The following is a 20,507-nucleotide window of genomic DNA, read 5'->3' on the forward strand; positions in this document are numbered from 1 at the left end:
TTGTAAATCTTTTATGACATCCAGTCTATGTTGTTTAGCTTTGTCTGAAAGCTTCTAAACTATCCCTCCTTTTTTTAAACCTCTGGTACATGGGTTTAAAATATACATACCATGTTCTGAAAGATGTTTTATAAATCCACAGCTCGGCAGTACATTGGATAGAGCATAAGACTTGGAGTTAGGATGACCTTAGTTCAAATCCTACCTCAGATAATTACTCTCTGTGCAACCCTGTGTATTAACATCTCTGTGCCTCAGTTTCTTCATTTATAAAATGGGAATAATACTAACTACCTTACAGCAAGCACTTATATAAATACAAGCTATTATTATAAAATACTTTGGATGATTACTATAAAAATAATACACTCTAGCTGTCTCACAGAGTATAAATTCATTCTCGTATCTGTCCTAAATCTGCTAGGTGATAGCTTTTATTTATCATGAGCATTTCTCAGAGATCAAGTGTCCTAGAAAATGGCATTTCTTGTTGCTTTTAGACATGGGATAAGTGAGAGCTCAGAAACCACCTTAGCCATTGATCTCCTTGCTCAGAAGAAAGAGAATGGGAAGATTTTTGGGAGCCAAGATGAGCCATTTCAGCACCAAGTAAACTGTCAGACCCCCACAGCCTCCAACTGCCAGCACCTAAATCCCCAGTACACAAAACCAGTGACCAGTCACTGGCCTTTAGCATAAGAAGCGTGGGACAGTGCCCCCTGTGCTCCAGCAGGAGAGCTTAGCTTTAAAAGCCAGGAAATGGGCAAACAGAATGTGCAAGAAACAAAATTGAACACTGACCATAGAAAGTTACTATGGTGACAGAGAAGATCAAAACACAAACTCAGAAGAGGACAACATTGTCAACATGCCTACATCCAAAACCTCAGAGGGCAATATGAATTGGTCTCAAGCCCAAAAAGCCTTCTTGGAAGAGCTCAAGATGGATTTTAAAAGTCAAATGGGAGAGGTAGAAGAAATATTGGGAAATGAAATAAGAGGTATGCAAGAAAGAATAACCAGCTTGGAAAAAGAAGGACAAGAAAATTGAATGAAGAAAGTAATTCCTTAAAAAAATGCAATTGGTCAGATGGGGAAAAAATCCCCTGGAGTTTTCTTCTTAAAAAAAAAATAGAACTATCGGATAGAGCACTGGCCCTGAAGTCAGGAGGACCTGAGTTCAAATCCAGCCTCAGACCAAACACTTGACACTTACTAGCTGTGTGGCACTGGGCAAGTCACTTCACCCCAATTGCCTTAAAAAAAATAGAATTGACCAAACAGAAAAGGAGGTACAAAAATTCAGTAAAGAGAAGAACTCCTTAAAAAGTCGAATGGATTACTAGCTGTATGACTCTGGGCAAGTCACTTAACCCCAATAGCCTCACCAAAAAAAAAAAAAAAGTAGAATTGGCCAAATGGAAAAGGAGGTACAAAAGCTAAGTGAGGAAAATAATTCCTTAAAAATTAGAATTGGGCAAGTGGAAGCTGATGACTCTATGAGACATCAAGAATCAGTCAAACAAAATCAAAACAATGAAAAAAATAGAAGAAAATGTAAAATACCTCATTGGAAAAGCAACTGACCTCGAAAAAAGATCCATGAGAGATAATTTAAGAATTATTGGGCTACTTGAAAGCCAGGATCAAAAAAAGAGCCTGAACAGCATCTTTCAAGAAATTATCTTAGAACCAGAAGGTAAAATAGGCATTGAAAGAATCCACTGATCACCTCCCAAAAGAGCTCTCAAAAATGAAAATTCCCAGTAATATTATAGCCAAATTCCAGAGTTTCCAGGTCAAGGAGAAAATACCGCAAACAGCCAGAAAGAAACAATTTAAATATTGTTGAATCGCAGTTAGGATTACACAGGACTTAGCAGCTTCTACATTAAAGGATCACAGGGCTTGGAAAATGATATTCTGGAAGGCAAAGGAGCTTAGATTACAATCAAGAATCAACTACCTAGCAAAACTGAGCATAATCTTTCAGGGGAAAAAGTGGAAATTCAATGAAATAGGAGACTTTCAATCATTCCTGATGGAAAAAACAACAGAGATGAACAGAAAAATCTATCTTCGAGTACAAGACTCAAGAAAATCATAAAAAGGTAAACAGGAAAGAAAAAAAGAACAGGTTAAAGTGTTTACATCCCTATACAAGAAGATGATACTTGTAACTCTTGAGAACTGTGTCTTTATTATGGCATTTAGAAGGGGTATACATAGACAGAGGGTGTGGGTATAAATTGACTTTGATGTGATGATAAAAAATCAATTAATTAAGGAGTGAAAAAAAGGATTGTACTGGGAGAAGAGGGAAACAGGAGGCAGAAAAAGCTAAATTACATCACATGAAGAGGCACAAAGACCTATTACAGTAGAGGGAAAGAAGGGAGGTGAGTATTGTTTGAACTCTCATCAGATTTGGCTCAGAAAGGGAATAACATACACATTCAGTTGGTTATAGAAATCTATCTTATTCTATAGCGAAGTAGGAACAGAAAGGAGGAAGAAAAGGGAGAGCAGAAGATAGAAGGGAGGGAAGAAGTAGTAGGGGAAAGGGAAAAAAAGGGAGATAGGCTGTTAAAAGGGAGGGCAGATTGAAGGAAGTAGTGGTTAGAAGCAAAACACTGGTGAGGAGGGAAAGCCTGAAAGGAGAGAAAAAAGTATAAATGGGGGGAGGGGAATAGGATAGAGAGAAAGACACAGTGATCATAACTATGAATGTGAATGAGATGGATTCTCCAATAAAATGGAAGCAGATAGCAGAATGGATTAAAAACCATAATCCTACAATATGTTGTTTATCGAAATCACATTTGAAACAGAGAGATAAGATAGAGTAAAGGTTAAAGGCTGGAACAGAATATGTTATGGTTTAGATAAAGTAAAAAAAAAAAAACAACAAAAAAAGCACAGGTAGCAATCTTGATCTCAGACAAAGCAAAAGCAAAAATAGATCTAATTAAAAGAGACTAACTCCATACTACTAAAAGGTATCATAGACAATGAAGTAATATCATGACTAAACATATATGCACCAAGTGGTATAGCATCCAGATTATTAAAGGAGAAGTTAAGGGAGTTACAGGAAGAAATAGATAACAAAACTATATTAGTTGGGGACCTCAGCCTCCCCCTCTCTGAACTAGATAAATGTAACCACAAAATAAACCAGAAAGAACTTATGGAGGAGAATAGAATTTTAGAAAAGTTAGATATGGTAGACCTCTGGAGAAAGTTGAATGGGGATGAAAATGAATATACCTTTTTCTCAGTGTTACATGGCACCTACACAAAAATTGCCTATATACTAGGGCATAAAACCTCACAATCCAATGCAGAAAGGTAGAAATATTAAATGCATCCTTTTCAGATCATGATGCAATAAAAATTACATGTAATAAAGGGCCATGGAAAGATAGACTAAAAATTAATTGGAAACTAAATGATCTAATCCCAAAGAATTAGTGAGTCAAACAAGAAATTGTAGAAACAATCATCAACTTCATCCAAGAGAATGACAATAATGAGACAACATACCAAAAGTTAAGGGATACAGCCAAAGCAGTTTTTAAGGGAAATTTTATATCTCTAAATGCTTATGTAAATAAAACAGAGAAAGAGATCCATAAATTGGACATGCAATTAAAAAAAGCTATAAAAAGAACAAATTAAAAATCCCCAATTAAATACCAAAATAGAAATTATTAAAATCAAAGGAGAGATTAGTAAAACTGAAATAAAGAAAACTGTTTAACTAATAAATAAAACTGAGAGCTGGCTTTATGAAAAAAAGAATAAAATAGACAAATCATTGGTTAATTTGATATTTTTAAAAGAAAGAAGAAAAGCAAATTACCAGCATCAAAAATGAAAAGGGTGAATTCACCACCAATGAAAAGGAAATTAAAACAATAATTAGGAGATATTTTGCCCAATTTTATGCCAATAAATCTGACAATATTAGTGAAATGGATGAATATTTACAAAAATATAAATTGCCCAGATTAACAGAAGAAGAAATAAATACTTAACCCCTATTTCAGAAAAAGAAATTGAACAAGCCATCAATGAACTCCCTATGAAAAGATCTCTAGGGCCAGATGGATTTACAAGTGAATTCTAACAAACATTTAAAAAACAATTCCAATACTATGTAAACTATTTTGAAAAATAGGTGAAGAAGTCCTACCAAATTCTTTTTATGATACAAATATGTTTCTGATACCTAGACTGAGAGGAGCCAAAATAGAGATAGAAAATTATATACTTATTTCTGTAATGAATATTGATGCAAAAAGTTTAAATAAAATATTAGCAAAGAGATTACAGCAACTGTTTTGTCAAAAGCTTTTTCTGTATCTATTAAGATAATCATATGATTTCTTTTAATTTTGTTATTGATATGGTCAATTATGCTGATAGTTTTCCTTATATTGATCCAGTCCTGCAGGAATGCATAAAGAAATCATATGATTATCTCAATAGATGCAGAAAAAGCTTTTGACAAAATACAGCACCTATTCCTATTAAAAAAACACTAGAGAGCATAGGAATCAATGGAGTTTTCCTTAAAATGGTAAGTAACTTCTATCTAAAACCATCCACAAGCATTTCATGTAATGGTGATAAGCTAGAAGCATTCCCAGTAAGATCAAGGGTGAAAGAAGGATGTCCATTATCACCACTGTCATTCAACGTTGTACTAGCAATGCTAGCTTTAGCAATAAGAGAAGAAAAAGAAATTGAAGTAATTAGAATAGACAATGAAGAAACAAAGCTATCACAGTTTGCAGATGATATGATGGTATACTTAGAGAATCCTAGAGAATCAACTTAAAAACTATTTGAAATAACTAAAAACTTTAGCAAAGTTGCAGGATATAAAATAAACCCATATAGATCATTGGCATTTCCATATATTACTAACAATGACCAGTAGCAAGAAATAGAAATTCCATTTAAAGTAACCATAGACAATATAAAATATTTGGGAGTCTACCTGTCAAGACAAACTCAGGAACCGTAGGAAAACAATTACAAAACATTTTTCACAAAAATAAAGTCAGATCTAAATAATTGGAAAAATATCAGTTGCTTATGGCATGCTGAGCTAATATAATAAAAATGACAATTTTGCCTAAATTAATTCACTTATTCAGTGCCATACCAAACTACAAAAATTATTAATAGAACTAGAAAAAATAATAACAAAATTCGCCCAGAAGAATAAAAGGTCCAGAGTATCAAAGGAATTAATGAAAAGTAATGCAAGAGAAGGTGACCTTGCCATACCAGATCCAAATCTGTATCATAAAGCAGCAATGTCAAAACTACTTGGCACTGGTTAAGAAATAGAGTGGTAGATCAGGTTAGGTACACAGGACACAATAGTCAATGATAATAGTAATCTACTGTTTGATAAACTCAAACACTCCAGCTTCTGGAATAAGAACTCATTATTCGACAAAAACTGCTGGGAAAACTAGAAAATAGTATGGCAGAAACCAGTTGTAGATCAACATCTTACACCATATGCCAAGATAAGGTCAAAATGGGTACATAATTTAGCCATAAAGAGTGATACCACAAGCAAATTAGAAGAGCAAGGAATAGTTTACCTGTCAGATCTATGGAGAAGGGAGGAATTTATGACCAAATGAGATAGAGAACATTATGAAAAGCAAAATGGGTAATTTTGATTACCTTAAATTCAAAAGGTATTGCACAAACAAAGCCAATGCAACCAATATTAGAAGGGAGGCAGAAAGCTGGGAAGCAATTTTTACAAGCAGCGTCTCTGATTAAGACCTCATTTGTAAAAATATATGGAGAACTGAATTGAATTTATAAGAATATAAGCCATTCCCCCATCATTGTCAAAGGATATGAACAGTCAGTTTTCAGATGAAAAATTTAAAGCTATCTCTAGTCATATGAAAAAATGGTCTAAATCACTTTTGTTTAGAGAAATACAAATTAAAACAACTCTGAGTCACCACCTCACACCTATCAAATTGGCTAATATGACAAAAAAGGAAAATGATAAATGTTGGAAAAGATGTGGGAAAATTGGAGCACTAATGCATTTTTGGTGGAGTTGTGAACTGATCCAACCATTCTGGAGAACAATTTGGAACTATTTCCAAAGGGCTATAAAACTGCATATCCTTTGGTGCAACAATACCACTGCTAGGTTTATATCTCAAAGAGATCATAAAAAATGGAACAGGACCCACATGTTCAAAAATATTTGTAGCAGGTCTTTTTATGGTGGCAAAGAATTAGACATTGAGGGAGAGCCCATCAGCTGGGGACTGACTGAACAAGTTGTGGTATGTGAATGTAATAGAATACTATTGTTCTATAAGAGATGATGAGCAGGCAGATTTCAGAAAAACCTGGAAAGTCTTACATGAACTGATACTGAGTAAAATGAGCCAGAACCAAGAGAACCTTGTACATAGTAACAGCCACATTGTTTGATGAGCAACTCTGATAGACTCAGCTCTTCTCAGCAATACAATGATCTAAGACAATTCCAAAAGACTCACGATGGAAAATGCTATCTACATCCAGAGAAAGAATCTGAATGCAGATCTAAGCATGCTGTTTTCTCTTTTTCATTTGTTTGTTTTTCTTTCTCATGGTTTTTTCCTTTTGTTCTGATTCTTCTTTCACAACATGACTAATGTTGAAATATGTTTAATATGATTGTACATTCATAGCCCATATCAGATTACATGCCATCTTGGGGAGGGTGAAGAGAAGGGAGGGGGAAAAATTTGGAATTCAAAGTCTTATAACAGTGAATGTTGAAAACTAAAAATAAAAAGGGAAAAATGGCACACAAAGACAACATGTGTAGAACTCATTCACAGAGCATTTGTGAGAAGATGATTGAATGTTTCAAAATAGTGTCGCTTTATAAAACAGTGAAAAGTAATGGAGTGGCAGAGTCCCCTCTAGAAAGCTTGGAATAAAAGTCAACAAATCAGATGTTCTCAGAAAATGGAGGGAGGACAAGAAATAGTTGCAGAATAGAACATAGTTTTCAGCATTAATATAGTTAAGACAAATAAGCATTTTATTAAGACCCTGCTGCTTTGTTGAGCTCTCAAGATAGAAAGAAAGCCAAAACAAACAAACCAAAAAGGAATAAAAAAGATCTATTCTCATCATGAATATTGAAGGAACACAGTATTTGGATTCTAATTTTTATATATGGCAATTAACAAGATGAAATCGAGAAATGTACCTGGATCTTTTGTAAGACTTAATCTGTTTGGTAGGCCCTAGAAAGAAGAATTTAGAAAAAATGAATCAAAATTGCAGAGACAAATTTAGGCAATATAAGGAAAAAACTTTCTGGTAATTAGAGATATACCAAAGTAAATGGGTTCTCTCTGGAAGGATTAGGTTCATCCTTACCAGATATCTTTAAGCAAAAGTGAAGTGACCTCTTGTTGGAGAGGTTTTTGAAGGAATTCTTATTCAAGTACAGGTTGGACTAAATCGACTCTTAGGGACCTTCCAACTCTGAGATTCTGTGAATCTAGCCAAATTCATAGAAGAGGTATGATTTAAGTGAGAGGGAGATTCCAAAGAATGCAAAAGGACATCAGCAACTCCTGACCCATGTACCTACATTCTTATGTCTATAAAATCTGTGTGACAATATACTAAGAATATATTATTATAACAGCTAATATTATTCTAGCAATTGACATATGTTATCTCATTTGATCCTCATAATAACCCTGTGAGGTAGGAGCTTCTTGAAAGCAGACTATTTTTTGTCTTTCTTTATACTTAGTTCTTAGCACTGTGATAGCACATAGCATATGTTACATGCTTAATAAGTGCTTGCTGCCTAACAAAAAAGTCACAGTTTAAATGTCTTAGAAGTAAATGTAAACATGTAAAGAAAAGAAAAGCTTTTAAACTGGTTACCATTCAAACAGCCTTCAGAGGAAAATAGAAACAGAAAGTAAATGATCAGTCCAATAATAAGAAGTACCTTCCCCACTTGAACCCTACCCATGTGGATGAGGAACCAAACAAAAGTATTGTGACATGAATTTTGTGTATCTTATGGAATCATAGCCTCCTGTTGTTTCACATTTGGGCCTTTGCACACTCAGGCATTCATGGAACCATCACAGTTTCTTGCCATAGACCTCTACACAAAGTCAATTTCTGTTTCTCTGTTTTACTGAATGTTTCTCTGAATGACTAGGCAAGATGGCTGTGCTAGCTGCCACCTACAGTGGCTTCCCCACCACTGTGCCAGGATGGCTTCCCTAGCTTTTCCCTACAAAAAGCCTGTTCTAGTTCCAAGACAGAGACTGATACTTGGGAACATGGTGAATATTGGGTAAGTCTCCACTCTTTGGAACAGCAAGCTGAGATCTTAGGTTCCACAAAGCTCTCTTGTCAATATTCCCTATGGGTGGACCAGAATCAGAGTTATATCCCTCACTATGGCTATAAAATTTGAATCTAGCTAAAATCAGCAGAGGCAAATTTGAAATCTGAAAGTATATGTTCAATCATTTTTTTCAGTTGTGTCCGACTCTTCTGATTTCTTGACAAAGATATTAGAATAGTTTACCATTTCTTTCTCCAGTATACTGAAAGTATAAGATGTCCCAAAAGTCTTTAAACTTGAATAACTATACATCACATCACAAGAAACACCAAGACTTCAAATGGCAAGGATTATTATCCTTTCATCCCAGACAATTATATCACAGTGCCATTCACAGCAAATATACATCAACAGTATATGCAGTCAATCAACAAGAATTTATTAATCACCTAATAAGATTCAGTTACTTGTTAGGTGCTGAGGATACAAATACCAAAATTAAATCAATACCTATAGAAAAAATAACGCAAAGCATCACTTAACAGATTTATTCAGTGATTAAATGCCTAAATTATATGCGAGACATGTTTCAAGACCATATCACTTCAGTACAAGTATATCCATTATGCTGAAATCAAGCATAAAACATATACACACACAAGCAAAATCTGCAGTGACAATATCAATAAGCCTATAAAATAAGAAAACATACATAAGCTTCTGTGTATCCACAAATAAACGACATAATGTATAAGTACTTTTACTCAGGCACAGCACATGGGCTAATAAACAAATAGCAAAACAAAAAAGACCCAGCAGCCTTGCTCAAATATATACAACTATAAACATGCAATTACATGAATAAACATTAGTATTGTCTGGTTAGATCTGTAAACATTTCTACAGCTTCACCTGTAACAACATAAATTAGTTTGTTTGCAGGTTGGATCAACTGAGCTCTCTCGCAATCTGCTGACCTTTCTGTCCTGAGCCAGTTGCTGCAATGGAATGATCATAATCACGATCATATTTATAGATCTTCATACTTATACCCGAACTTGTTGAGGTCCCAGGCTGGCTATCAATATTTCAAAGCTCTATTGGTAGTCTCTTTACCATTGAAGTTTCTTTAGCTTTAGGTTGGAAAGGTGTCACCTCTGGATTCAGTCTTCTCTCCCTGTCTGAACTACAATTCTTCTCTGTTTGAGGATGTGGGAGATTTTGTAGGCAGAAGGGTAGCAGTTAGTACGCAAGGAAAGACTGAGGGTCTGTGAGGAAGTAGGGACGATAGAGAGTACAATCTGCTGGAGAATATGGAATGGAATCAGATTGCTTGTGCATGCCAAGGGGTTTTCTTTGGTAAGGAGAAAGGCCACCTCTTCATGTGAAATAGGAGTGAAGGAGGAGATAGCAGTAGAATGTATCTGAGTTAGGTGAGATGAGGAGGAGAGAAGATGTAGCTTTTGTTTATTTGTTAAACCTCCTTAAAATCTGGCCTCTTCATACCTTTCCAGTTTTCTTACACCTGCTCTCCTCCATAGGCACTGCAGCAAGTGACACCTGTCCTCTTGCTATTCCTCACACAAAACACTCCATCTCTGACTGCTTCAACTTTCACTGGCTATCTCTCATGCCTAAAATGCTATCCCTCCTCATCTCCACCTCCTGGCTTCCCTGGTGTCCTTCAATTCCCAGCTACTTTACACGGGAAATCTTTTCTCATTCCCCTTGCCTTCCATTATCCCTCTGTTGACCTCTCTGCAATTTGATAGTGTCAATCACCCTCTTGTCCTGGACATACTCTCTTCTCTCTAGGTTTGGTGTCACTGCTTCCTTTTGGTTTACCTGCTTGTCAGTCATTTCTTTCTGTCTCTTTGCTGTCTCTTCATGCAGGTCATTCCCACTAACTTTGGTGACCCTCACGACTCCATGTTGGGCCCTCTTCTCTTCACCCTCTACAGTATTGAATTTGGTGATAGCGGTTCTATGGATTCAATTATCATGTTAGATTTATCAATTATGTTTGTCCAGCATTAACCTCTGTCCTGACTTCAGTCTTGTGTCTCTAACTACATATTAAATATCTCCAACTGGATGTCCTGGAGACATCTTTAACTCATCGTGTCTAAAAGTGAACTCATTATTTTTCCCACCGACCCCACAAACCGTCCCTTCTTCCTAACCTGACCACCTTCAGTCTTTCTTCCAATAGCCTCCATTCTTGCTGCCTGAAGATAACAGAGTCATACCAGACAGCTATCATACTGTTTGCTTATGCTGATGCCAGCTTTGCTTGGCATCCCTTTCCTATTGCCTGTGAGATTCTGGTTTCCTTTTTGTAAAATTTTATAATGAAAGAAGTCCCTGTAATTCTCATTAGATTTCTTGATTATTGTTTGGTCTGGCATGATTTTTAGGTTTTTGCTGGAAGAGGTACATAGAAGCTGGGCTGTCTTCCTCATTTCAAGCAGCTTCTTTGGTTGGGCAATCTTTTTAATTTTTACTGAAAATTTATGGAACAGCATGTCCATCCCTATTTTCTTGCTGCTCATTAAAGAGTGCAAATAAGTTTCCTGTGTACAGCAAGTGATTATGGTGGTGGTATTGTTGTTCAGTCATTTCAGTCATATCTGACTCTTTGTGACCCCATTTGGGATTTTTGTGGCCAAGATACTGGAGTGGTTTGCCATTTCCTTCTCCAGCTCATTTTACAGATGGGGAACTGAGGCAAACAGGGTTAAGTGACTTGTCCAAGGTCACCTGGCTGTCTGAGGTCAGATTTGAACTCAGGAAGATGAGTCTTCTTGACTTTAGGCCTGGCACACAATCCACTGTGCCACCTCGCTTCCCCTGTGGTTGTGTGTAAATTGAATCATTTATAGGGTTCCCATCATTCTCTGTAGCTATACTATAAATAGGCAAGTTGGCCTTTTGCTCAACAATTTGGTATGGTATAGTTTTCCATCAATTCGTGAACTTTTGTGTTCCTTGGACACCATGGTTTCTCAGCAAAATTCATTCCCCTTGTTGAAGATCTTGACAACGTACTTGAGCATCATACCATTATTTGATTCTGTGAGAGCTCTTCTTAGATTAAGTTATTAATAGTTGGCAGGCTGTTTTCAGCCTCTCAGCCAATAGATGTACTACTTGGGTGTACATTCTTTCCCTCTTCTGAAACTCTAAAGCACAAAGAAGTAGGTGGGTATGGCTGTCAACACAACATTAGCAAATATGGTGTAAAACTTGTGATATCATTCCTGGTGAAGCAGTGCACATGTATTAGAAATGCCACTTGTTTCCCCTGAGATTTGTGTTCTAATCTCACTGTTCCTAATATGGTCAGCACTGTGTGAGTGAAACCCTTGAATAATTAGTCCTTCTCCTTGAGTTGTTGATACCTTCCATTGTTAGCATTTCTTTGAATAGCTTGCTTTCAGAATCTCTTCCTTGGTTAGAATGGATGCTAGCAGAGAATCTGTATAATCAGAAATACGTCTCCCACCACCCTTTCACAATTATAGAAGCATTCTGATGACTCATTGAATATGACTGCATACCTGATTTAAAAAAATCGGTCACCCTTATCATATGACTTTTGTCCTTGCTTTCTCCTTCTGATATAAAAAGTCAGTGTAGACAAGTTGCAAAAGTTTGCTAAGCTTGTATTCTCTGAATACGCAGCATGAGTTATTAGCACTTTCCTTTCGAATACATTGGGCACAAATCTCACATTTTTTAGCTACATCTATTGCCATTCTGGGGCAGTAAATCTGTTTGTTACTAGTTCCACTGTTCTTGACCATATGTCCCAAATCATCATGTAGTACTTGCATAGTTATAGCATGACATATGGAGGCTGGCACCATTCTTCCTGGTAGTATGGGTGGAGCAGGTTAGTTTTTTGCACAGCCCCAACATCTATCTTTATTTTAATAGTCAAGTGTCTACTAATGGTTGTTGTCCTTCGTTCTCTAAGAGAAACAAAATGACATCCCTATGTTAGAGTCAAATCGCAGTGAGTCTGATTGTAGCTGATCAGACCAATAAGAGCTCAGAATGCTGTACCACAGGTCAAGCACAAATAGTCCATGTGAACATTTGGGGTGGATTCTCAGAATTTGCACATCTCACATTTCTTTTGAGCTACTTCTGCTTTGCTCATAGAGCACAACAACTTCTCTGATGAGGACACACCATGCTGGGTGGTCTTATGCCAGTGTTTCCCATGTCACACAGTCAATTCCAGAGTTCTTAAGAGAAACCTTGAGAGTATCCTTGTATCACTTCTTCTGACCACCATGTGAGCCCTTGGGGTGTAGGGTCTGTTCATGGAAGACTAGGACCCCTGGTGTGAAGGCTGCTGAGCCCTTTTCAGGGCTGCTTTCTACTTTTAGTGTACACCTGATCCACCTGTCACCTGTGGTTCCAAGAAGCTGCAGCATGCATGCAGCCACACCCCAGTAAACCATTTTGGCAGACAGGTTAAACCAGGTTGAAGGTAACTGAGGGGTCTCAAACCTATCAGTGAATTGTGGGGGATGTCTATCCCCAGGCATGTGAAGACTTCCTCCAGTGGAATGGGTGGATGAAAACAATTTGTTCCAACGGCCATTAAGGCAGCTGAAGCAGGAGCTGTGGAGCCTGCTAATAAACAGAGCTTGAATTTTTTTATCATCACTTTATTGCTTCTTGGTTTTTGTCACTTCTCAGTTCTTAATACTAGTCACCCACAAGAAACTGACAAAGAAGACTGGCTCAATGAAACAAGGTTTATATACACTGTTGGTATGTTATGTTGTGGAAGTCCAAAGTTCTCAGTTGTATTACTACTTCTTTTTGGCCCATGCTACTGGGTGCTAAACATAGCCTTAATTCCTTCCATAATTATCAACATAGCTTTAGAGTGGCCTTCAGGACAGAGCATCTATGTTGACATTAGTTTTCCCTGGCAAGTGGTATAGACTGAATTCATAAGGTCTTTGAATTGAGGGGATGGCTGTCAAGCCAAGAATTCAACTTCTTGTGTGGAGGAGCAAGTCTTACCATCATCAACTTCCTCTTCTGATGAATACAGCTAGTTTAGGAGGAAAAAATTGCAAAGATAACTTCCACTCAGATAGCCTAGAGGGGACAATAGAGCATTAAATAGGAAGCAACACAATCTATGGACAGAGTGGAAAAGGAAGGCATTATGGCTTAGGTTTTGTACGTTTCAATCATCCCACAGCTAGTTGTTGTCGTACACTTGCACTCTCACTCCCTTCTGCACCCACCTTTATGAGATCTATAGGAGATGGCTCCAATGATCACTCCTGCTGTGATGGCTTCAATATAGACATACCCATGATTGCTTCTTTAGCTTCTCTGTCTCAGAAGCTTGTTCAAGGTCATAGGCAGGGGCCAGAACACCAAAACATTGGGAATGCTCAATAAATCACCCTATCCCCAACTAGCAAGTGTGTTTGTTCCTGGGCTCCTTAGGGTTTCTGTGTCATGCCCTTATGGAGAGGCTGAAAATGAGGATTACATATTTTTGCATTTGCTTAACTATGTACATGTTGTTTACCCCAAGTAAACTATAAACTCTTTAAAAGGAGAGAAAGTTTTGTTTTAGTCTTTGTTTCTCCAGTGCCTAGCACATTGTGGCACCCAGTGAGCTCTTAAGAAATACTTGTTGAATTGAATCAGGGTAGCAATTGACATGCATAGATTTTGTATGTATATATAGATATATAAGAAATGTTACATATAATTGTATATAATTCATATATTTTCAATACACATATATACATGTATATATTTTATTTTTACATTACCTTCATTTGCCAGCATTTTGTTCCTCTTCTATCCAAGTAACTCTCTTTAATCTATCAGTCAATCAAGCAACAAACATTTATTAAGTTCCTACCTTTGTGTCAGAGATTAGTGCTCTTTTTTTTATATATAGATAATTCTCTGGGAGAAGGAGTAGGAGGGATACTGAGAGAAGCTATGCTTATATAAAAAGCCAGAATATGTCAATAAAATTTTGTAAAATGAAGGGGCAGCTAGGTGGTACAGTGGATAGAGCACAGACCCTGAAGTCAGGAGGACCTGAGTTCAAATCTGGCCTCAGATCAAACATTTGACACTTACTAGCTGTGTGACCCTGGGCAAGTCACTTAACCCCAATTGCCTTAAAAAAATGTAAAATGAATAAACTTTTCAAAAAGAACATTGTTAGGAAAATTGACATTTAAGTTTATATTTTGTTTTTTGTATTTTTAATGTTTGTATATAACACTTTAGTTGATTATAAAAAGGTTGGACTTGTAACTTAATTATCCTAGCATTTTTCACAATGCTATGCATATAATACATGCCTAATAAATGCTTATTTCTGCATTAACTGCAACATTTTAACAAAATATTCTTGCTATCTTTGTCATTTTTGTACAAGAGAAAAGAATTGTAATGTTCTTTTCCATTTGTCAAATTGGTATACACACATATATACACATAAAACTAATTCCAGACTACTATAAGGAAAAACATAATGTATAAAATATGCTGACTCATAAATCTAACATTGTATACTTTAAGTTAATTAGTCCATTTTAGAAGGAGTCAGAGTCCCTACAGAGAAAATTCAAACTAAACCATTTGAACACCTTCTTATATTTGTGATTTCTACTTTCATAATGGAAACTGGGGTGTATGGGGTTTTCAAGGAAAACTAGCACTTCTAGTGTGAAGACTTGCTGAGCTCTTTTCAGGGCTACTCATCCACTTTTGGTGTCCACCTAGCACTCAACTCTGGCTCTGAAACGTTGTAGCATGCATCACAGCCACATTCTGGTAAAACCATTTCTGCAGATGGACTATACCAGGTTGAGGTAACTTACAGGCTTCAAATTCATTGGTGGGTTAGGGGGTTATCTGCCTCAAGCATGTGAAGACTTCCCAGGGAAGAATGGGCAGATGAGAACAATTTGTTCCAACGGCTGAAGCAGGTGCCGTGGAGTACTTAGAGTTTGGTCAGACACCAAAGACATTAAGGTCATCAACTGCATCCTGGGCCATCACCAGTCATCCTGACTTTTGTCTTGCCACTGGACTCTGATAACTCTAAAAGAGAGAGTGAGGCTGACAACTTTATGCAACTCTGCCTCACTTAAATCTAATTCACATACAAGTCAAGACATCACCTTCTGGTGTCGTTGGTCCTCTTCAAAAACAAAGGACAAACAACAACAAGGGATACAAAGACAGAAATGAAAAGTCACTTTTCTCAAGGAATTCATAATCTAAGGTTGGGAGAGAGTACAACACAATGTGTACATATTTGTTACGTACTGTGAAGATACAAAATAGATATAAGAAAATAGGGGTGGAGAGGAGAGGGTATAAATAGCTGGGGAGATCATGAAACACTTCACGCAGAAAGTTGTATTAGTTGAAGGAAACTAGGGAATCTAAGAATCAAAGGAGAGGAGGGAACTCATTCCAGGCATGGGTAGCAGGTAGTGCAAAAGCATGGAAATGGGTAATAGAATATCACGTGTGAGGAACAGTAAGTAGGCAACATTGACTGAATTATGCGTAAAGGAAAATAACATATAAATAAGGTTGGAGAAGTCAATCGGAGGCAGGTTGTGAAAGACTTTAAATGCCAAACAGAGCATTTTATATTTGATCCTAGAAGTAATAGGGAGCCAATAGGGAGCCACTGGAATTTATTAAGTAGATAAGTTACATGGTCAGACACGGACTTTAGGAAGATCACTATAGCACTTGTAACTTATAGCAAAGAATTTTTTTAAAAGAGAGAAAAGGCAGTTCAGCAAAACCAATACATCAACCAGGTCTGAGGATATCTCTGATATTCCATCCTCATTTTCTACCACTTCTGCAAAGAAGGGTGGGGAAATGTATTTTCTCAATTGTCCCTCAGGTCCGAGCTTCTGTTTTCAGCTTCGTTTTTGTTATTTGCATGGCTGTGGTAATTTTTTATATTGTTTTCTTAGTTCTGCAAATAACAAAAATACATTTCTCCACCCTTCTTTGCAGAAGTGGTAGAAAATGAGGATGGAATATTACGAATATTCTCAGACTGGGTCGACGTATTGGTTTTGCTGAACTGCCTTTTCTCTTTTTTAAAAAATTAGGCAGTATGCTAAGCGCTTAACAAATATTATCTCATATCCTCCTCACAACAACCCTGGGAGGTAGGAGCTATTAATATTCCCATTTTACAGTGGAAGAAACTGAGGTAAACAGAGATTGGATGATTTACCCAAAGTCGCATAGCTAGTAAGTGTCTGAGGCAGGACTTGAAATCAAGTCTTTCTGACTCCACACCCAGCATTCTGTCCACTGAGCCACCTCGTTGCCTCTGTCTTAGCTATTGCTGCCCTCCAGAGAGATGCCTTCCTGTTCAGTATGATAGTTTTCTATGGTGACTACCAAAAGGGTATTTCATAGGTTTTTAACTTTTAAAACATGTTTGAAAAAATCCTATATTAGTAAAGTTGGTCTTACATGTGTTTTATATTCCGTGAGTGTATTGCTTTTTAAAACTTGAATCTGCTTTAGGCTTAGCCTATAATACTGAGATGAGAAATGCCTCCTCTTGTAGGAGATTAGCTTTGAAAAGAGCATGGCTAGGGCAGCTAGGTGGCACAGTGGATAGAGCACCAGCCCTGGAGTCAGGCGGACCTGAGTTCAAATCTGGCCTTAGACACATAACACTCACTAGCTGTGTAACTGAGCAAGTCATTTAACCCCAACTGCCCTCACAAAAACAAACAAACAAACAAAAAAAAAACAAAAAAGAAAAACAAAAACAGCATGGCTACATGTTCTGAGTAAAAGGTGGAGCAGACTTTGGTGCTTTCAGAGGAGGCAATTGACATGGCCATGCTTTATGAATAACACTTTGGCACCTATGTGGAGGATTGGAGAAGGGAGAAACTTGAGGCAGAAGGCCAGTTAAGAGGTTATTGCAGTTATATAGGAAAGAGCCTGAAATAGAGTGATAGCTGTGAATGGAGAAGAGATAGATGCAAGAGATAGTGTGAAGGCAGAAGCAACAGAATTTGGCAATTGACTAGGAAATAGCCCTGAAGTTTTATTTCATGTCCATTGGTAAAGATGATTTAAAAAAAATGGAAGCATTCAGTGTTTGAGGGGCTATGGGAGGACAGATATTCTATTATACTATTAGCAGTATTGTGATTTGATGCTGGACGCGGGAAAACAATTTGAAATTATGCAATTAAAATTACTAACTTGATCATACCCTTCAGCCCAATTATTCTGTTATTGAACATCTAGCTCAAGGAGGTCAATAATAGAAAAAGGCCCTATGTATAACAAAATTATCATAACAGTAATCTTTATTGTAGCAAAAAAAATACAAAAACCCCTGGATATAAAAGGGGTGAATATAAATTGCAGATTTAGCTGAACAAATTGTGGCATATGAATGTAATAGCACAATAATAATAATGATGATTACATAGAGTTTTTAAATTTGGAAAGCATTTTGTGCATATTCTCTTATTTGATCCTCGCAATAATCCTGTGAGATCGGTATGGGCATTATCCTTATTTGTAGATAAGTAAATTGAGGTTCAGAACACTTTTCAGTAGTCACAGGTAGGAAATGTCAAAGACAAGATCTGAACCCAGGTCTTCCTAGTCTAGAACTCTCCTGTGTTAAGCTTCTAAAAGTCACAATGGAAAAGGACAGGTATAAAAATTATAGAATACCACCAATTCCACCCAAATTTTAATGTTTCTCAGAAGGACATAAAGATAAAAAAAGCTTTGGAAATGTGTAATAAATTACTATAATGTTAAGAAGAAGTTTGCACTAGTTCTTTAGTTTTTGCTGAAACAAATTAAAATCTATTAAAATATATAAACAAGATGTAATTAAAAGACATTTCCTCCTCCCTCCCCGACTAATAGGTCCCAAGGGAAGAAAGAAGAAGCTATCATCTTTTTAAGAGATTCCATCAAATTTGGTCCAGAGTTTGCAGATGCTTACTCAAGCCTAGCTTCACTGTTGGCTGAGCAGGTAACCAGTTTCTTTTCCTTCAATACTTTAATTATCTGTGATTTCATCCGTGTTAAACACTAGACAAATCTCTATCTCCTGCTCTTATCGTTACTTCCCTGGTCTCCTTGCCTTTCTTCTATGATAAGAGAATTTTTCTGTTTTGGCTTTATTGCTGCCATTTGCTTGAGGCAGCAAGCCACATCACTAGCTAGTGAATGCAGAATCGAGATGACATCAGACTTTAGCTGTGTGATTAACTGGTTAGTGATAACAAAATTCATAAATCAGTTTTATTGTTTCTATTTACTCAAGGTGAGCATGTGAAGTAACTAGGTACAGTTCATGGTTAGTATGTAAATTCTAGCTATGTCCCTAGTGTTTACTGACCAATTTATAATTTTATCAGATATAAATCTTTTCTTCTGCTGTGTCCTTGATGTGTAGATCTTTACCTTCCCTTTCTGCTCTCTGTCAAATTACATTGTTTCTGTCTTGCTGATGTACCTAAGACCTATATAAAATTGCTGAAACTTAGGCTTAGGACTCATTGGTTTTTTTATACCATGAGTCTATGCTGAGCATACAATAAACTACTTATTAAATGTTTCTGTAAACAATAAGCATAATTGGCAATAGTACCTATCAACAAATCCTTGGACAATTTTCATGTCACTTCACATAATTTTATGTCACTTCATGTTGACTCTGCTTAAAATGTACTATCCATCTTACCTCTAAGTCCTTCCCTTCCTTCAAGGCTCAACTCACATGTCACATCTTCTGTGAAACCTTTCCTGACCCCACCCCCATCCCTACCTGAAGGAATAACTTACTCTTTAAATTTCCAGAGCACTTTGCTTAAATTCTTCTTTTGTCTCTCTCTCTGTCTCTCTCTGTCTCTCTCTCTCTGTCTCTCTCTCTCTCTTTCTCTTTCTCTCTCTCTCTCTCTTTTTCTCTCTCTCTTTCTCTCTCTCTCTTTTCATGGCTATATTGTGTATGTTTTCCCTTACTCTTCTATTAGATTGTAAGCTCCTGCCAAGCTGGTTTCTGATCATAGTATATCATTATCTTCTTATATATCCTCTTATATTTGTGTTTCAAAATATTATGGAGACCATATTTTCTATTATTCTTTTAAGTACATTAATTATTTAAAATATGATCCTATCATGCTATTGCCAATTATGCTTATCATATATAGAAACTTGACACGTATTAGATAGGTAATAATTTTTGTTGAATTGAATTCATGCTTAGACATTATGTGTATTTACATGTATATATACACATGTATGCTTTCTGTTAAAATTATTTAGCAAATATGACAATAGGAAAATAAGTATTCACTTATAAATAGATTCTTTGTCAAATTGTAAGCTTCATGTGAGCAGGGATAATGCTTTATTTAAATTTTGTTTTTTCCCCAGTGCCATGTGCATTACTTTTTCTATGTTATGTACTTAATAAATGTCTTCTGAATTGGACTACTTGCTTTAACACCAAAATTTTTTGCTGATTATTATCTAACTTCAAAATATTCACTAATTAGGACTAATCATAGGGTAGGATGTTCCTAGAATTAATGAGAAATGTAGGCTATAGAATATTTCTAAAAATGCCGTTTTCAAGTATAAACTTAACTCTTCATATTGCCCCCTCCTCTAAAAAAATCTGACTCATTCTTGACTTCCCTCTTTTTGTTAATGATAACACAGTTTTCCCAATTTCCCAAGCTTTAAATCTTGTAATTATATGAATTTTCCTTCTCTACAAAACTCTCCCTCATATCCAAACAGTCACCACATCCCCATTAATTCTCCTATGAAAACATCTTCATCCAAAAATGCCTTTTATCAGCCCACGCCTCTGGCAGCTTCCCAACTGATCTCCCTGTCCCCAGTCTGGTTCCTCTTCTAATCCACCTCACACACAAACACCAGACTAATCTTTCTAAAATGATGCTTTCATTATTTTTACTTCATAACTCAAAAATCTTCAGTTACCCTCAGGAATCTGAAGAAAAAAATCCAATCTTCTCACCTTGTTATTCAGGGTTCTCCATGATCATGTCACAAACATTCT

The 20,507-nt window shown here is 36.5% G+C and overlaps 1 protein-coding gene across 2 annotated transcripts in view; it reads left to right on the forward strand.

The window, feature by feature from the left end:
- The window catches only part of TMTC1 (transmembrane and tetratricopeptide repeat containing 1), a 309,040-nt gene that overhangs the window by 236,267 nt on the left and 52,266 nt on the right, over nt 1–20,507 (forward strand). For both annotated transcript variants that reach the window (XM_027844461.1, XM_027844462.1), the window contains one exon: nt 18,335–18,443. In XM_027844461.1, the coding sequence (XP_027700262.1) occupies nt 18,335–18,443 (109 nt within the window). The remainder of the gene's footprint in view (nt 1–18,334; nt 18,444–20,507) is intronic.

The sequence above is a fragment of the Vombatus ursinus genome, unplaced genomic scaffold (genome assembly GCF_900497805.2).
Source record: "Vombatus ursinus unplaced genomic scaffold, bare-nosed wombat genome assembly UNPS02014941.1, whole genome shotgun sequence".
Classification (NCBI taxonomy): domain Eukaryota; kingdom Metazoa; phylum Chordata; class Mammalia; order Diprotodontia; family Vombatidae; genus Vombatus; species Vombatus ursinus.